The 17,867-nt window shown below is 38.0% G+C and overlaps 2 protein-coding genes across 2 annotated transcripts; one reads left to right on the forward strand and one right to left on the reverse strand.

Moving 5' to 3' along the window:
- The first annotated feature begins 342 nt into the window (after positions 1-342).
- Positions 343-3,705, forward strand: LOC122086006. Its single transcript, XM_042654665.1, has 4 exons — positions 343-559; positions 649-755; positions 3,308-3,377; positions 3,465-3,705. The coding sequence occupies exons 1-4, from the start codon at positions 358-360 to the stop codon at positions 3,542-3,544; spliced, it is 459 nt and encodes a 152-aa protein (XP_042510599.1). The 5' UTR covers positions 343-357; the 3' UTR covers positions 3,545-3,705.
- A 1,996-nt stretch (positions 3,706-5,701) lies between these two features.
- LOC122087097 (elongation factor G-2, chloroplastic) lies at positions 5,702-11,440 on the reverse strand. Its single transcript, XM_042656088.1, has 4 exons — positions 11,071-11,440; positions 7,449-8,863; positions 6,463-6,975; positions 5,702-6,045 (listed from the first exon to the last, which is right to left on the reverse strand). Exons 1-4 carry the CDS (start codon positions 11,312-11,314, stop codon positions 5,878-5,880), a joined length of 2,340 nt encoding a protein of 779 aa, XP_042512022.1. The 5' UTR covers positions 11,315-11,440; the 3' UTR covers positions 5,702-5,877.
- Positions 11,441-17,867: the final 6,427 nt, after the last annotated feature.

The raw sequence follows: 17,867 nt of genomic DNA on the forward strand, positions 1-17,867 counted from the left end.
ATACACTCCTCCAAGTCGCTGGTCAAACCATACCGCAAGAGTGTACCCCCCAATCGGCCCAAAGCCTCTACTTCCAACACAGATCTCAGAAAACTTTCCATTCGGGTCAGCCACCAAAATATGTCGAAGTGGATCATTCTTCAAAAAGGGTCAAAAATTCGAGACAAACTTAAAATAAATTAAATCTTTTTTTTTTTTTAATATCAAATCTTAAGTTCTGAATTCTAGGAGTTTATTTTGTCATGTCTTGTTTCCCCTTTTTTACCCCCTGGGGAGGGGTGTTGAGGATGTTTACCTTTACTTGACTCGGTGCATGAATTTTTCTTTCCAGTTAGTTTTGTTTGCTCTTTTCTGCAAATGAATTTTTCCCTCCTATATTTCAGCTTCATCATTGATGCTTCTTTCCTTGATATGAATTCGTTTGTCTTAGTGCAGGCTGTCGTTCAAGTGATTGGAGTGGTTTTTGCATTTTTACTTGCATCAGAGCAGAAGCTTCCAAACAGTCTTGCCATTTCATCTATAGCAAGTGGTTTCATTTCTGTCATCGTTGGAGAATTAGGTTAGCTAAAACCTCAAGACATGTTTGCTGTTTGACCTATCTCATAATTTTAGATATGTTCCTATGCTAATCATTTCTTCTTTTGGCAGGTCGTAGGCGCAGTCTAGTGAGTTTCTTGCGAGCCTACATGTTAACTTCATCTATTGCAGCATTTCTTTCAGTTGCATGTGTCATTGGAAGTGGCATCTCTCTAGAGGTAATTGGTTTCATACTGTCTTTAAATTTTCATATTTAATAAAAAAGAGAAAAAGGTCTTGCTTCAATAGATGGTTGTAGTCTTGGATAAATACCCATTTGCTTCATTAGATATTTAAGTTTACAATGAAGAAAGATGTGCTGAAACAAACAGGTAGCATTATTACTAAATTACTCTTGTTCTTTGTTATATCTGGAAAATTTTGGAGATTTGTTTTGGCCTCTATTTATTTGTGGAATCTTTGGTGCAAAAGGAAAAACTCAAAATGGAATTTGGATCACGATGGAAATTTGTTACTAATAAAACTTAAAATGCACCAATCCCCTAATTGGGCGATTACTCTTTTGGGTTGCTTTGAATAGAGTTGTGCCTTGTTTAATTGGACCCATTTGAGACCTTTCTACCCGAGCATCTGACATCCTTATCTTAATGTAATCGCTATTTCATCATAAGAAGATGTAGGAGGACTTGAGTATCTTTGAAGATTCATGTATTTGCTCAGCTTGATTAGTAAAGTAGGAGCTGCTGTAGAATGGATTTCTGTATATGAGTCGTTAATAGTATCTTGATTCTATTTAGCTGAGATTTTCCGGACTTGCTGGTGTTGTGTTGTTTTCCTTTTACTTTCACTTTTCCGATTTTGTTTTGCATGGATCCATGTAACCAACCCCAATAACTTGGGATAAGGCTGAGTTTTTCTTCTTGTTAAATGAGATCAGTTTGTCTCAAAACTATTGCATGTTGAGTGGTTCTCCATGTGTTTTCATTGCTGGAGTCATTCTTCATTGATTTTCTTGATTAAGGAAATTGACTTTTGATTGAAGGAGCATATCTTCCAGTTATCATCTATATTATATCTCTTAATTCTAGGTCTAGTCTTGAGGTCCTTGAATTCTAGAACTCTAGCCTCTAGGCTTTAGTACTTCATGTACCCATCCTTATCTCTTATCTCAGTTACTTCCTCCTTGGGATTAGTGCAGTGTAATTGTTACTCCTTTAATGAGCCCAGACAGTACCATTGATATGCTAATCCCTGATGGTAAAGAAAGGTCTCATCTCTATACACCTACACAATTAATTATGATACAATTTTTGTCTGAATCCTTTACTTGAATGATATCACTAGTCCCCAAGTGCAAAAATACAACTGTACATAACTAACATTTCCTACATTTTAGAGAATTTTTTCCCATGGCTGATCCAATGGTCAAGATAAGCTAACAATTTGTCCTTTAGATAATTTTGGTGGGACACATTCCTCTTCACGCCTGCCATTTGTCCTTGTGCTCACTGTTCAAGGCTGATCTCACGTCCCAATCTCTGGATTTCCCTCAATTTATGTCATTTCAGAACATCAAGAGGAACAAAATATCCTCTATTTGCATCAACTAAACTCAGTTTGAGAATACATGACCTTTTGTTATGATAGTGATCTTTAGATTGATGATGCACCCCTGACATCCTCCATGCTAGACATCCTCCATGCTAATCTTCTTCTAGGCCTCTTTGGATTGGTGATGCAGTTAATGGTGTCCATTTGAGTTAATTGGGCCTTGGAAGACTTTATTTTGGCCCATGGCTGGGTTCTATGGGCCTTTGGCTTTGTTATTTTGTGGTCTATTGATGCAATGTGTCTAATTTATAAGTCTGTAAGTGAGGTTTAAGTTAGTCTATGGGATCAATAGTTAAATTAAGTGTTGAGTTAGATTAAGATATACTTAATGGTTAAGAAAGTGCTTAGGATTCTTTTAGTCAGTCAATTTAGGATTTTAGAAGGTCTTTTTATATGTAATACACCCCCATCAATTGGAGATGATTTGAGAAAAGGATTTGAGTTTTTTTTTTTTCCCCTTTTCTAAAGAGCTTTGGTTTTATTGAGTAGTGTATACAGGATTGGTATCTGAAACTTCTTGTCTTCTCCTCTCTTCTTCCTCCCAAGATCGATCTCGTCTTTTTCTCTCTCCTTCCATTGATCTAATTTCTTCCATTAACAAAGTAGTTGCTTATTTATCCCATATCTAATCACAGCTTTAATCATTGGGCATGCTTGCATTTAAGATTGATAATCTGGATTTTCAGATTGCATTAATTGGTAGTCACAAATTTGACTTTGGGAAGAACATCACTTTGTACTGCATCAGTTTCATGTTGAATTTTGCAATGATGCTGGAGCATCAAAGATTGCATGAAGGGGATCAATTTTTCTGCAAAAGGAGCCGAAGTTCTATGAGTGCAAGCAATTGTACCATTTTGGACATGATTCTTTTTTGGTTCTCTTTTGTGGATTGGACTCGACGAACTCTTTGTAGTGAGAGAATGTAGGAGGTAGTCCTCTCAACCTGCCCCTTTGGCCCCTCTCCACATAGACTCACATCTTGGTGGTTCCTATATGATTTTGTATCCTCCTCCTATGCATCTTATCTCTGATATTCATACTGGATATATGATTGAAATGTCGGATCTTTATTTATGTGATATATGGGATTTTCTTATGGACATTGCATATTTTGGAATCCTAAATAAACTCACAGTTACATTGGAATCTTCTTCAGATTATTCAAAATCAAAATGCCTGGGCGGCACACAAATTTGAACTTGTTGAATCTGGCCGTGCTTTGCTTGGTGAGTTAAGTACCTTTCCATTGTGTATATACGTATCGAGATACATACAGTACTTGTCCTCATCCTTTTCTGTTTTTCATCCACCAGGTGTTCTACTTCAGATAATAACAATCAGTACAACAGTTACACTCATTGGCAACATGTCTCTTCCCAAGAGAGCTTCCTGATCAATGCTTTTAATTTCCAACTTCAAAGAGCAATTTTGACGACTGTAGCACTGAGGCGTTTTTCCTTTGAGGAATTGTTAATATGTTTCTTTTTCAGTGGATAACATATTTTATTGGACAGAGTAAAGGTACCAACCCCTCCAGAAGGAGGATAACCTCTCGCCCCTTCTCGCTGCACCTGCTCCTTTTAACCTATTTTTCTTGTTTAGCATTTAAACGAGAAATGACTGTCCTGAATCAATCCTACCCTTGTTAGATGTCCCGCGTGCTCTCTCATTGGTCTTCGAGCTGGTACTTGAGACCATGTAGCCTGGTAGTGATCCCCTTCCCTTTATTTTGTTCTTTTAATTTTTTTTATGGAAAGCTTTTCGCTTAAACTTATCTAATTGTAGCAGGTTGCACTAATAGTTGGAAAACTGGGCTTCAACGGTTCAAGTCAAATGTACCGTCTACAAGTTGCAAACGCTTAAGCTTTGCTATCACTAACCCATTCAGACTCTGTTCTAGTTTAAGTCACAAAGTGATTCTTTAAATCAAATCTAAGATTCTCTAAATCAAATCGAACTCCCCTAGATTTCTTCAAGACCAGGAAATCTTTATCTTTCCCTTCGATGTCATTCTCCATCACATTATCTACCCTGACGGTAGTCCTAAAGCTCTTTTCATGGAAGAGAAGTGTTTCTAGCATATTGCTTGTTCTTCTTCCTCCTCTTCACTACTTTGTACGCATCATCGATGTTCTTCGTGCTATCTCTGTTTTCCTTTTTCTTGCGGTGGCACTCTTCACTCCTCTGCTTCCATTCTCTGTTCTCTCTCACCAAACTGCTCCTGATGGCAGCATTGGTGCTTGTACGTCTGGAGGTGTTGGATCTTCTATCTGAAAGGCCAAAGTCTAAGGATGTGAATTTGGAATTGAAATCGATTATCGAAATCAAATCAAGCTGTTTACATCAAAATTGTGAAGTCATCCAATAAATGATTCGATTTTGATTTCAATTTTCAGACTGATTAAGTAAATGATTCAATTTGGTTTTACCTGCTTAACATGCGGTTTCAAAACGAATCGACACAGTCAAAATTGAGCTTTGAAACTGATCTATTTAAACCGTATATGACTTACTAAAATAATAAGTTTCATGTAGACAAAACAAGATGAGTTTACTTTAGGGAAGAAGAAAGGACAATAGAGGTTATCCGACAGCCTATTCAATATTTTACTTCTTTTATGTAGCGTGTTCAATATTTTACTCCTATTACGTAGTTATGTAGTAAAAATCTTGCCCCTTCAACACCTCATTGCTCATTGAATTTGATACAATCTTGAGGTTTTTACAACAAAGGAAAATTTCAGTAGGCATGCAAATAAACAAGTAAATCAGTTGTTTATCGTTTAAAAACCATATGGATTAAACTACAATCAAAATCGTGTAAAATCATAAAATGGAAACCGTTTAAAAACCGTGAAACTGAAACCGTGTATTAAACAATTCTGGTTTTCAAAAGTATAACCGTGTAGTAGTTTCAGCCAAATAAATGAAAATCGAACTAAACCATATTGTATACACTGAAATCAAACCAATTAACACCCTTAGACTGAACCAAGTTCACATAGACTAAAGGGAGAAAGCAAAAACAAGTAAAATGAAACTTCGCTTCGAAAAGCACAGAATTTTGAGCTGCAGATCAAGCTTTACCTAATAAAATTATAGTAATAGCGTGCACCAATGGGAGCTGGGGACGGCTGGGCAGCCCAGTGGCCCGGCGGGACACTCCAACCTCCCAACTTCTTTCTCGAATCTGCCTTGTCTCTGATCCCATCACTGTCAATCGTTCCATCCTCCTCGCCTCAGTCACCATGCCCGATTCCATCTAAAACCTGCTCTTCCTAGTGCCACGTCCGGCGACGGGGAGCAGAAGAACTTGAACCAACTGCATAGAAATGCGAAGTCTCCCCTCCCCATCTCTGAACTGTATAAATTTCAAACGTTACCACAGCTCCGAGTCGGCTCCGACCACATGCGAAACCTTCCAACCTTCACAATCCCTTTGGACCACAACCAGTTCTACCACCCCTTGAAGGAATTCTATTTACATTTGTGTTGGAAAACCTCATCCTGATGAGAAGGTAAAATTGGCCTACAAAATACATGTCCAAACTTTGTATGAATATTGTTTAATTCTATTTCCGCTTAAAATCATAATTACATTTCCAATTTATGAAATGGTTACAAAACAAGCAACATCTTGGATCTTGAACACCAAGACAGACCCAAAAAGACAACAAAAAAAAATATGTATAATGCGCTTGCTGTGAGCAGTGCAACAACATGGAATTAAGCAGCAACTGGCTGCTCTTTCGTTGCGAGCTGATTCTGGATGTGTTGAGGGACGACATCGAACTTCGACAACTGCATGGTGTAGGATGCACGTCCTTTTGTCATTCCCCTGAGTGTACTCACATATTGAAACATCTCAGCTAATGGTACCAGAGCATCAACCACCTGCATACTCCCAAACAAACAACAGAGAGTGAGTCCATACCAAAAAATTAAAAAAAAAAAATGAAGGGATGGCTATTATCCCATTTAACGTGCTATCATATATGTTAATAGGGAGCAAGCAACCATGGTGAATAGGTGAGATTAGGCCTATGGATTGCATATAGAGCTCTAGCCAGAAGATGACTCGATTGGATGCATACAAATTGTTCACAAATATCCAATTAATCAATACTGTAACCATTAGATGATCCAAAAATCAATGTGGAGAAAAAGGAACTGATTTCCTGGAGTAAATACTAGGAAGCATAATTCTGCAGTTCTGCAGCCCAAGGAAGTTGCCTCTTAAGTTCTGTGGAAGGGTATGGTAAAGAGGGAGGGTGCGTGGGTTGGGGGAGAAGAGAAGTGATATATTCATACCTTGAGACCACCAGGTTTGTCTCCAAAGCTGTTTATCTGTCCTCTTCTTGAGTTAAGATCGCCAATTACATCACCCAAGTGCTCCTCGGGGGTGACAACTTCAACTTGCATAATGGGTTCCAGCATTTTTGGACCAGCTTTCTTTATTCCCTCCCGGAAAGCTCCTCTACCTGCCAGCTGGAATGCCAAGACACTGGAATCGACATCATGGTATGAGCCGTCAACTAACACAGCACGGACATCAACAACGGGGAAGCCTGCAAGTATACCATTCCCCATGCATTCTTCCAAACCTTTCATCACTCCAGGGATATATTCTTTTGGCACTGCACCTCCCTTTATTTCACTTTTGAACTCATAACCACTACCTGCTTCCATGGGCTCAAACCTCACAGTGATGTCAGCAAACTGTCCCTGCCCACCAGACTGCTTCTTGTGCACATACTTCACTTCTGAGACTCTAGAGATGCTTTCACGGTAGTTCACTTGCGGTGCACCAACATTAGCTTCAACCTGTGTGCCAACCAAAAGATAACTTGTGAGAAGTTCAGCATAACAACTAGTTCTGGAAATCCTATCTAATGAGCAAGGTGAATCACTTTTTTAAGCAAATCAATTTTCCATTCATTATACTGCAGCTGTCTAAACCTTAAATTCTAGAGAATTATGTGAGGACACTAAATTTAAATCCTTACAAGAATCTACATTTTTATTTTTGTTTTCTAAAAATGGTGAATCACTTTTTTAAGCAAATCAATTTTCCATTCATTATACTGCAACCATCAAAACCTTAAAAATCTAGAGAATTATGTGAGAATATTAAATCAAAATCCTTACAAGAATCTACAATTTTATTTTGTCTAAAAATCTTGACCAAAAAAAAAATCTGAAATGCAAAGAAAATCCTAGAGATGCCCAAAAGTCAAAACCAATATTAATTTAACCTTATATCTGGATAATGAAAAAGACGTTAGATGATAGACAACCTTGAATTCTCTCTTAAGCCGATCAACAATGATCTCCAGATGCAACTCCCCCATTCCTTCAATAACTGTTTGGCTGGTCTCTTCATCTCTTGAGAAGTGGAAAGATGGATCCTCTTGAGCAAGTTTGATGAGTCCAACTGCCATCTTATCAATGTCTGCCTTGGTCTTGGGTTCTATAGCAACCTTAATAACAGGATCAGGAAAGTCCATCCGTTCAAGGACAATAGGATTGTCAAGATCACATAGTGTTTCACCAGTGATGGTATCTTTTAGACCAGCAAGAGCGACAATATCACCAGCTAATGCTACCTTAACATCCTCTCTACTATTGGCATGCATTTCTAGAAGTCTACCTATTCTTTCCTTCTTCCCTTTGTTTGAATTAAGAACATAAGATCCTGCAGTCAGCTTCCCTGCATAAATTCTGACAAATGTAAGGGATCCCACAAATGAATCGCTCATGACTTTAAAAGCTAGTCCAGCAAATGGCTCATCATCATTAGCAGCCCTTTCAATTGTCACTTCTGGGTCCTCGGGATCAGTCCCTTTCATTGCTGGAACGTCAAGTGGTGAAGGCAAATAATCCACCACTGCATCAAGCAATGGTTGAACCCCCTTGTTCTTAAATGCTGAGCCACAGAAAACCGGGACAAAACTGATTGAGATGGTTCCCTTTCTAATCAATTTCTTAATTGTTGGCTCATCAGGCTCTATTCCTTCTAGGTAGCCCTCCATAGCCTGATCATCTAACTCTACTATGGTTTCTATCATCTGGGTTCTGTAATCTTGAGCCAACTCCTGAAGATCAGCAGGAATATCCTCATAAACAAACTTTGCACCAAGTTCCTCTCCTGACCAAATAATAGCTTTCATTTTCACAAGATCAACTACTCCTTGAAAATTATCTTCTGCACCAATTGGTATTTGAAGCACCAGAGGTTTTGCACCCAAATTTGTGACTATCATGTCCCTTGTACGGAAAAAATTAGCCCCAAGCCGATCCATCTTATTAACAAAGCATATTCTAGGGACCCCATATCTATCAGCTTGCCTCCAAACGGTTTCAGACTGAGGTTCCACACCAGCAACACTGTCAAACAAGCAAATAGCCCCATCCAAGACCCTGAGAGCTCGCTCCACTTCAAGTGTGAAGTCAACATGACCGGGAGTGTCAATAATGTTAATCCGATGGTTATTCCAAAAGGTGGTAGTTGCAGCAGAAGTTATGGTAATCCCTCTTTCTTGTTCTTGTTCCATCCAGTCCATCGTAGCTGTCCCCTCATGCACCTCGCCTATCTTATAGTTCCTTCCAGTATAGTAGAGAATCCGTTCAGTTGTCGTAGTCTTCCCTGCATCTATGTGAGCCATAATTCCAATGTTGCGATAATCCTTCAAGGGTACACTACGCTTTGTATCTGGAAAACAGAACAGAAGTAATAAGGACACCCAAAAAAAAAATCCCCCTTGTGTCAGATACTACACAAAAAACTACAATAATCTTTCATAATGAACCACATAAAGTGCACTTTAATCTTCTTCTCCTATCTCACAACTACAACTAATGTTACAATTCTATTCCTGTTTACTTTTTAAATGTGCAGCAACTACTGTTAAGCTTTTCTCTCTGCACTGAGATGAATTTTGGCCAGATCTTTCATAACCGCATCTTGTTCAAATTATGTAGTTCCTATAGCAGTGCATAGCCACATTGAAATGGATAATGCTGCTGGTGCGTGCAGGTGTAAGCTCTCTGTCACAGATTTTTGTGAAGTGGATAATACACACTTAATCAAAGACAGCCATGCTATATAAAAAGTCCCCCCCTCCCTACAACCAAAAGAAAAGAAAAGAAAAGAAAAGAAAAAAAAAAAAAGGAAAGAAGAAGAGTAGAATGAGCAGATTTCCTATATAGCCTATGATTTAAAATAGGGATGATTTGATAGGCACAACCTAAATTCCAAATTCTGCAGTACAGTACTTAGTCACAATAAAATAATAAACAATAGTTATGCCACCAGTCCCAAGCCCGGATAAAGGAGGGTTTGGTGACCCAGGTGTAGAGGATAGTGAGTAAGGATTATTTAGGGCATCCCTTGTAAGCAACGCACCTCTTGGGCACCCAATTGCAATGACATGTGGGCAAGGGTTCTCGCACCATGGATGAGTGTGGGTAAAAACACTGGTCCAAAAGCATAGGGATTAAATTAGCATTTCAGAAAATAGGAACTTTAACAAGAAAGAGTAAGGAAATACCGCAAAGTGAAAATTTTTGGTACTTATGTTCAATCATAAGTGAGGAAGGAAAAATAAAGGATGATGTTGCACAAAGAATTCAAATATGGTGGATGATGTGGAGAGGTGTATCTGAAGTGTTTATGTGATAAATGTATTCCTTTAGAAACCCAAAGGAATTTTTTATAGGACACTTATATAGCCAACAATAATGTATGGAGCTAAATGTTAGGTAGTGAAAAAACAATATATAAATAAGCTTAGTATAACTGAAATAAGGATGTTAAGATGGGTGAGTTGTAAAACAAGAAAATATAAAATAAGGAATGGGCAGTTTAAAGCTAATTTAGGAGTAGCTCCGATACATGATAAGTTGTGAGGAAATTGTTTGAGGTGGCATGGATATGTGCAATGGAGGCTTTTGAGTGCTTCACTACGGAGGGGAGATTTGAGTTAGATCGAAGGAGCAAAAAGAGCCAAGGGTAGACCTAAAATGGTGCAAGGATAAGTGGTGAGAAAAGACATTCATAGCTTGGGGCTAGTAACAAGTATGGCTTTGATTATAGCCGAACCCATTTAAAGCTGAGTTGAGTTTTATATACAACACAATGGTTGTAATCTAGGGTACTGACAAAGTTTCATCTTTCTCTCATCATATGTGGCTATATAAGAGATGTGAGTAGGCATATCTGGAACCGTATATCAATTTTTGGCACTATGTGTGCCACGACTCAACTTGTTGGCTGGAGGTATAACTGCCTAACTGGTGGGATTTATCACCCGCCAACCTCTCGCAGCATAATGGGTAGTGAAGATTTGGTTTTTATCAACAATCCGGCACTGAACTAAAGAGATTAGAAAGGAAAGGCAGGCCTTCTGAAACGCTTGGAGAACGATATGTTCCCCTCAATACTAGGGTGCTCAGTGAAAGCCTACTTTTAGCCATGCCTAAACATTAACCAGTTCATACACGTTTTGAGTAGCAGGGCAAAACACTGTTGAGGTTCCAATTCCGTTCAGGATTGAGTGTTTTCGGCATACTTCACTTACGCACATCAACATGTTCAGCTCCGAAGGCATAATTCACAACAACTTATACAAAAATAAAATGGCAAACAATTTGTACTATTAGCAATAAAACGGTGAAGATTATGATTGTAATGAAGACACGTTCCAATTAGACACCCCAAGTGTTCGAAGCAATACCGGAGAAAAAAAGCTACCAATACTTGCACCAACAAGCAACATAAAGGCTCCAAAATCCCTTCAAAAATTTATTTTTCCTTAAAAATAATCAAATTCCATCTAAATTCGTCAATAGGCCAGCCGCAATCGACTGAGGAAAGCAAGGAAATCAATCAATAGGCAAAATATAAAAACAGAAACAGACCTTCAGTAGCCATGGAAACAACGGAGAGTCTTCTCTTCTGTTCCTGAAGAGCTGAAAGGTTCAAGCTGAGACGAACATTTCCGAACAATTCAGAGGAAGAGAAAGGCCGACGGAGTGTGTTGAAGCCAATGAACCGATTGGGGTAAAGAGGAAGATGCCTCCGGGAGCTAGCGGAGTTGCGAAGAGGAGGAGCAGAGGCGTTTATTCTCACAGACTCCGCCCCCATTTTTGCTGCCGTGTCCATCTACTCTGCCTCTCCCGCTCTCTTCCTTGGGGATAACGAGAACTAACGCAAGCCAATTCCCCACTTCAGTTATTTGAATGGATATCGAGCTACATAGAATAGAAAGAAAGATAAGGGATCTACAAGATCGCCCAGACTACAAAACTGCCTCAAGTAATTGGTAAAATTTTTTATTTTGATAAATGAAAGACTGAGACTAGACCGAATAGACCCGATAGCAGACTGAAACCGACTGAACCAAGGGTTATCAGTTTTCATTTGGTTTGGTTTTTATTGACCAAACACCTCATTGGCCTGATTTTTGGTCTAAACTTGTTGGGTGCAATGTCCTGTATTTCATCGCAGTTTAATTCAAGGAGTATTGGTTTAGGTCCCTTGCACAGCAGGAGTATAGGGGGGCGAAACGCCTCACTCAAAAATTTTATTTGAGACTTGTTTACTGAGGGTAATTTTGTACATTTTCGTATTAGGGTTTTCACTATATATTTTTAACGAGGTTCTTTGAGAGAGGTGTAAGAACGAGCGCTACAACCCTATTCTCCATTAATGATGAAACAAGGATCTCATCTCACATAGGACGTAGGCAATCTTGCCGAATCTCGTCAATCCCATGTGCATTGACTATATTTGTTTTTTCATTCTTTTCTGTATCGTTTTAGGGTTGTGTTTCTATAGAACTAGTATATGTAAAAAAAAAAAAAATAATAATAATAATAATTACCCACTTTTGGGTTTTCTTTTATAAACTGCTCACCCAAAAGTTTCAGTTAACAAAAATACCCAAATTTAGGTTTGCGTTTACAAAACTACCCAAAACCGTGACTCTCCTTCATCTCCCACATACGATCCAATATTTTTATTAACTAAAGCTTTGGATGGGTAGTTTTGTAAACCCTAATCTTATTTTGGATATTTTTGTTAACTAATACATTCAATATGTAGTTTTGTAAATCCAAATCTGATTTTAGATATTTTTATCAACTATAATTTTATAATTTTGAGTAGGTAATTTTATTAAAAAAAAAAATCAAAAATGGATAATCATATAATTTTTTCCCCCTAACCTTAATTGTATGACATCAGGATATATTGCTCTAGAATATATTAAATTGCTCTAGAAATTAGGATAATGAATGTATGATGATCGATTTTGGGTTATGCAAATAACCGAGTAATTGGCCAATTCCCATCTATTACAGTGCACAGTTATGTTATGCAAATAAACTAAACGAGAGAATTAACCAATCTATAAGCTGGCCAACAAACCTAGTATTTGTACGCCATTTTAAAGAATAAATAATCGAATGTGAGTAATTGAGTTACGAAGACAGTTCCCCACGTTGCCAGTAAGGGTGAAACAGGGTCAGGTTGGCCGGACTTCTTCAAACCCTAACCCAGCCTTAGGTCTTCAAAATTCAACCCAGGCCCAATCCAACTCTATCGGGTTCATGTTCAGGCCAAACCCTGTTGGGTTCATACCAACCCAACTCGACCTTAATTGGGTTGATATTGGCTCCTCCAATGATTTAGATTAACCTTGATTGACCTATTTTTGTCATTCATCTTATACATTAAAAAATTATGAAAAAATGAAATGCCAATAGGAGCCCTAAATTTTAATATAAAGGGTTAAAATTCGAGTCGGGCTGAGGCCTCAACCTGAGCCCGATCCAACCTTGACCTAGGGTTGGGGTTTTTCAACCCTAACCCGCTCTTAGAGTAAAAAATCTTGGCCCATGCCCTATTTGGACTCAAAGCGGGTTTGTGTGGTCAAGGCCAAACGTTCACCCCTAGTTGCCAGTGTGTGGGGAATCTCTATAGAAAAGGGGAAGTGGATGGAGGGTGCTTCACAACCGCAGCTGGGGGTGGGGTTGCTATAGTGGCTAGGGTAAAGGTGTCAATATATAACTGAAACCATTTATCAAAATCGAAACCGACCAGTTATAATCGAACCGAACCGCACCATAGTAAATTGGTCCGATTTTGGTTTTATAGGCCATAATTTCGATTTGGAACCAAACCGAATCGGAAAACAAATGATTAACCGGCACCTAGTATTAAAAACTTAAAAGTATTTTTAAATTCAATGGGTCTCCACAGAAAAAAAAAGGGGAGGAAAAAAAAAAACAAAGTACTAACCGAGAATGGAGCTTCACTTTCACACAATCTTACTTCTTGATTTTTTAATTTCTAAGATCATAGTTAATTAGTTATAATATATGTAGTCTTTTACATAGAAAGTATATTGTCCTTGACAAAATAAATGTTTATTGTCTTAACTCTTTAGGAAATTTAATATATGTAGGATTCACACTAGTTGTAGGATGCAAACCATTTCTAAAACGACACTACTAACCCCATGTAAACCGGTAGTGAACTAAATAACAAAAACCGATTAAAAATTACTAAAACCGAAATCGGATGAAAACGATTCTGATTTCACCTTATTCCTACCCGGTGCAGTTTTGGTTTCACCTTATCAAATGTAAACCAAACAGAAACCGAACCGAATAACCAAAACTGCACCGTTTGACACCCCTAGGCTAGGGTGAGTCTTCCTACATGGCTGGCCGCCCGGTTCTAGATGAAGTTGCAGGGGTTACCACCACATCCTCTCCCGATTCGAACGACAACTAATGGATTTGTCAAGATGAAAACACATACACAACTTATGTTACTAGTAATTCAGTTTTCCATGAGAGGACCAAGTATATAAAGGTTGATTGTCATTTTGTTCGATGCATCACCAATATGGGTATCCACATAGTCATAGAAGAGAAAAAAAAAATTAAAAAAAAAACAAAAACTACGTGAGAAGGTATACGATAAATTTGCTACATGTTTTTTCCTCTTGGTTATTTGGGAGTGCAATCTACATCAATACTTTCCGTGTCTATCTCTCCCCCAAATAAGATTAAATATGTCTTTTCACATAGGTAGAAGAGAGATAAAATCATGAGAGTACTGGCTAGGCCACACCCTGGACAAAGTTCTTTTTCCCGACTTATTTATACAAAGGTGTGCACTACTAAGTTAACATTTGAGGGAAAAGAAGTCCAAAACATGAGAATGCAATTCCATCATATGCCCTCCCATATGAGTCATGGGGTCCCCTCCCCCTCCCCCTCTCTCCTATTATTATTACCTATATAGTCTAGTTGTAGATGAAATTGGTCTCAGTACTACTATTAGTGTGGTATACAAATTCCTTTCTACGCTAACGTAATAGAATACCAACTCCTAAAATGTTATGATACTTCTATGGAAAAATAAGCATACTATGCCGAAATATAAATTCCATCATGTCTTTTCACACAATGAGTCATGGGGCTTATACTGACATAGTTTCTTATTTTGACTTTTGTGAATCTCATAAATAATATTATTCTCTATACTACCATTGATGTGGTATATAGATTCCTCACCTACAATGGCATCATGGAGAATCTTTCTCCTATACTTCTATAACTTCCGTAAACAATTCCTTTTTTCCTAAGCTCAGTACTTTCATATTTAAAGAAACCAATTTTGTCTTGGCTTCGTAGTCCAGCCCTGTACAACCTAATGGACCAAATATTTTGCCCAGCCTACCCTTGGGATATCAGTTAATGTGATATTTTAATACTTCGATTGGAGTAGGGGTGTCAATTCCAAGCCCACACCGGTAGGCCCGACAAAGCCCGACACGTTTATGACTCGACCTAGACCGGCCTAATTAATAAACGTGTCGGGTTTGAGCCTGACACATTTATAAACATGTAGTACACTGTGCAGCCATCTAGCCTGACGGGGACTGGCCCAACACATTTACAAGCCCGATTTGAATCGACTCCTTTAAGCCTGACCTAACCTGACCCTTTTAATACTACTTATATATATATATTTTTTAATACTATTTGTATTTAATGCTAAGGCTATGTGATATATATATATATATGTATATAATTGAGATGGTGGTAATTGTTGTATGAAAATTCATATTTTTTATGTATAATTTAATTGATTTGAACTTACTAAACTTGGATTATGTAGATGGTTAATTGATTTGGGTTTCGTGGGTTAAAGATCGAATACCTTAATAATTATTTATTTTTCCCATCTTTGGCATAATCCATTTTAACTATGGGATCTTTTTATTTGTTATGCTCATCTTTGTATCATTTTATTGGTATTTTTCTTCAAGCACATTTAAGAGACCAATTTTAAAGAGGACTCATTTATAGTTAAGTAGGTCTATAGCCCGGTTAAAACCCGATTAAGGCCCGTTTATGATAGCTCGATTAAAACCCGAGACTGACTGACCCGATTATTAATCGTACCATTCCCATGTTAGCTAAGCCCATTTAGCTAAGGAAAATAATCCTCTGTTTTTCTCATCCCTGTTTTTCCTTGTTTTGCTACCTGCAGAACACGACACGTGGACAACTTTAAGACCAACGCAACGGATGTAATAATCCTCACTTAACCTTGACCGTTGGATCCTCTGTTGTCCACGTGTCGTGTTCTGCAGGTATCAAAACAAGAAAAAACAGGGATGAGAAAAACAGAGGATTTTGATCCTTTAGCTAAACAGGCGTTCACGGTGTAACCCTAAAAATTGGTTGAACCCAATTAAGTTCGACCAAGATTGACCTGACCTGACCGATTGACACCCCTAGATTGAAGGACAGGAATCGATCTTCACAAAATAAAATTCTGACAAAAAAAAAAAGAGGCCTAGGGTCAGGACAAAAGATTAGTCCAATGAAGGATAAGGAAGGGGAGGACAAGACTGAAAGATATCAGATGGCAATTTTGTGATTTAGGATTTTTAATTGAACTAAAATGTCAATAGATTTTTCCCAACTTTTCAGGTGTTTATTGGATGAGCTGCGGGTGTGGCTGGTGCCAACTGCCAAGTGACAACGCTCGTAAGCAACCGAGGATGTAAAGCTACCACGTATTAGTTCATTCACATCCGCATAAGAGGGAACCGTGTAACGGGATCCATAATTTCAAAAGAATAATTTTCATCAAAAAGAAAAAAGAGACAATCTTCCTTCACCAGGTGGTGATGTTCATCACTTCATTCTAACGCTTATAAATTCCTGTCAGGATTTAAAATCTTGTCAAAAGATCTTCTCGAAACCCTTCTGCATCTAACACTACCGTGATGTCAAACTCCAAGTGATATGGAAGTCTGATTTCCTTGAATTTCAGTTCTTCAGTTTTCCTTTACTCACGGAAAAGGAGAAATTCCCACACCACCGGTTATGTGACCTTGTTATTGGACTGATGCCATCCTTAACTCCCATCTCTATTTTACAAGATAGAAAAATAAATAGGGACTATCTCTATACTACTCAAAAGGGGATCCCTATGGTAAAAAGATTCCCTCTTCATCCAGAGGAAGAAAAACTGAATTGTCAACACAAGTCGGAGAAATATCTTACAATAACAATAGTAATCATAACCTTTCCAACTAGACGGGGGTGTTCTCCACTGATAGGATAAAGATATAAGAAAAAAAGAAGCTACATAAATGAAGTAAGATGAGGTAAAAAAGGGGTAAGAGAAGTGAAAATGGTAATCATAAGAGCATCACAGGAACATCCCATATAAGGGATTGGGTACACAAATCCTTGTTTTTCATAAAATTCTAGCTGTGGTCATATTAGACTTAAACCATATCATATGCATATCTTTTCTAGGGAAAAATATTTTAATTTTCAACAAATTTATTTTTGTCCAAAAAATATTTTTGACCACTGGATGGTTGTTCCACTTCTACCGCTGTAACTATGCAATGAATATGGTACCCTCTAGATTACCCATATATTAGTGGATCATCTCAACTATGAGCTCGATCTGTTGACCAGGCATTGAGCTTTAGCACTTTCCAAAAAATAAATAAATAAATAAACCTTAGCACTAACCATGCCATGGGCCCTAAAAGCCCACAGGAAATAAACATTTTATGTATATATCCATGCATCCCAATTTGTAATATTTTTTTAATTAAATGGGCCCTAGAAGCCCACAAGAAACAATCTTTAATTCATGTCGAGCATGGCCTAGAACTTTACCAATCATGATTAATAAAGTTTTGGCCATCCATTTCCATTGCACTAAAATGCGACAATAGGGGGAAAAAGGCCAACCCACCCTCGTGGAAGAAGAGAAGGATAATGCTTTATGTGGGGGAGTGTAATCTCTTCGCCAAGACATATAGGGGAAAAAGGCCAACCCACCCTTATGGAAGAAAAAATAATATTTCTATAAATACTTTTTTTTACATCCTAGTTGGCCCCTTATCCATAGGCATAAACCACACTTCCCCAAGAACCGGTGGACCAAAAGCCATGGCAATTGATATTGAATTTGGGGTGTGGGCCATCTCTCAGTTAGTGCCAGTAGTGAATAACTATATTAACTGATTAAAAAGGAATTTCTACCTTATCTTCTGGGAGCCCACAACTTGTTGGGCTCTTCTTTCCTTACGTTAGAGACATCACAAGTGAAGTAAAAAATCCTCCATCCCTTTCTCTCATTTTCTCAGCCTCATCATAGCATG

This window comes from Macadamia integrifolia, chromosome 8 (assembly GCF_013358625.1).
Source record: "Macadamia integrifolia cultivar HAES 741 chromosome 8, SCU_Mint_v3, whole genome shotgun sequence".
NCBI lineage: Eukaryota > Viridiplantae > Streptophyta > Magnoliopsida > Proteales > Proteaceae > Macadamia > Macadamia integrifolia.

What these genes read in the sequence shown, in the direction of transcription:
- LOC122086006 (XM_042654665.1), top strand. Translation starts at nt 358, where the DNA reads ATGAATTTTTCCCTCCTATATTTCAGCTTCATCATTGATGCTTCTTTC. An exon ending in TGTCATCGTTGGAGAATTAG is followed by an intron (nt 560 to 648) that starts GTTAGCTAAAAC and finishes TTCTTTTGGCAG; the next exon opens with GTCGTAGGCGCAGTCTAGTG. An exon ending in GAAGTGGCATCTCTCTAGAG is followed by an intron (nt 756 to 3,307) that starts GTAATTGGTTTC and finishes AATCTTCTTCAG; the next exon opens with ATTATTCAAAATCAAAATGC.
- LOC122087097 (XM_042656088.1), bottom strand. Translation starts at nt 11,314, where the DNA reads ATGGACACGGCAGCAAAAATGGGGGCGGAGTCTGTGAGAATAAACGCC. An exon ending in TGTTTCCATGGCTACTGAAG is followed by an intron (nt 8,864 to 11,070) that starts GTCTGTTTCTGT and finishes TCTGTTTTCCAG; the next exon opens with ATACAAAGCGTAGTGTACCC. An exon ending in GGCTTAAGAGAGAATTCAAG is followed by an intron (nt 6,976 to 7,448) that starts GTTGTCTATCAT and finishes GTTGGCACACAG; the next exon opens with GTTGAAGCTAATGTTGGTGC.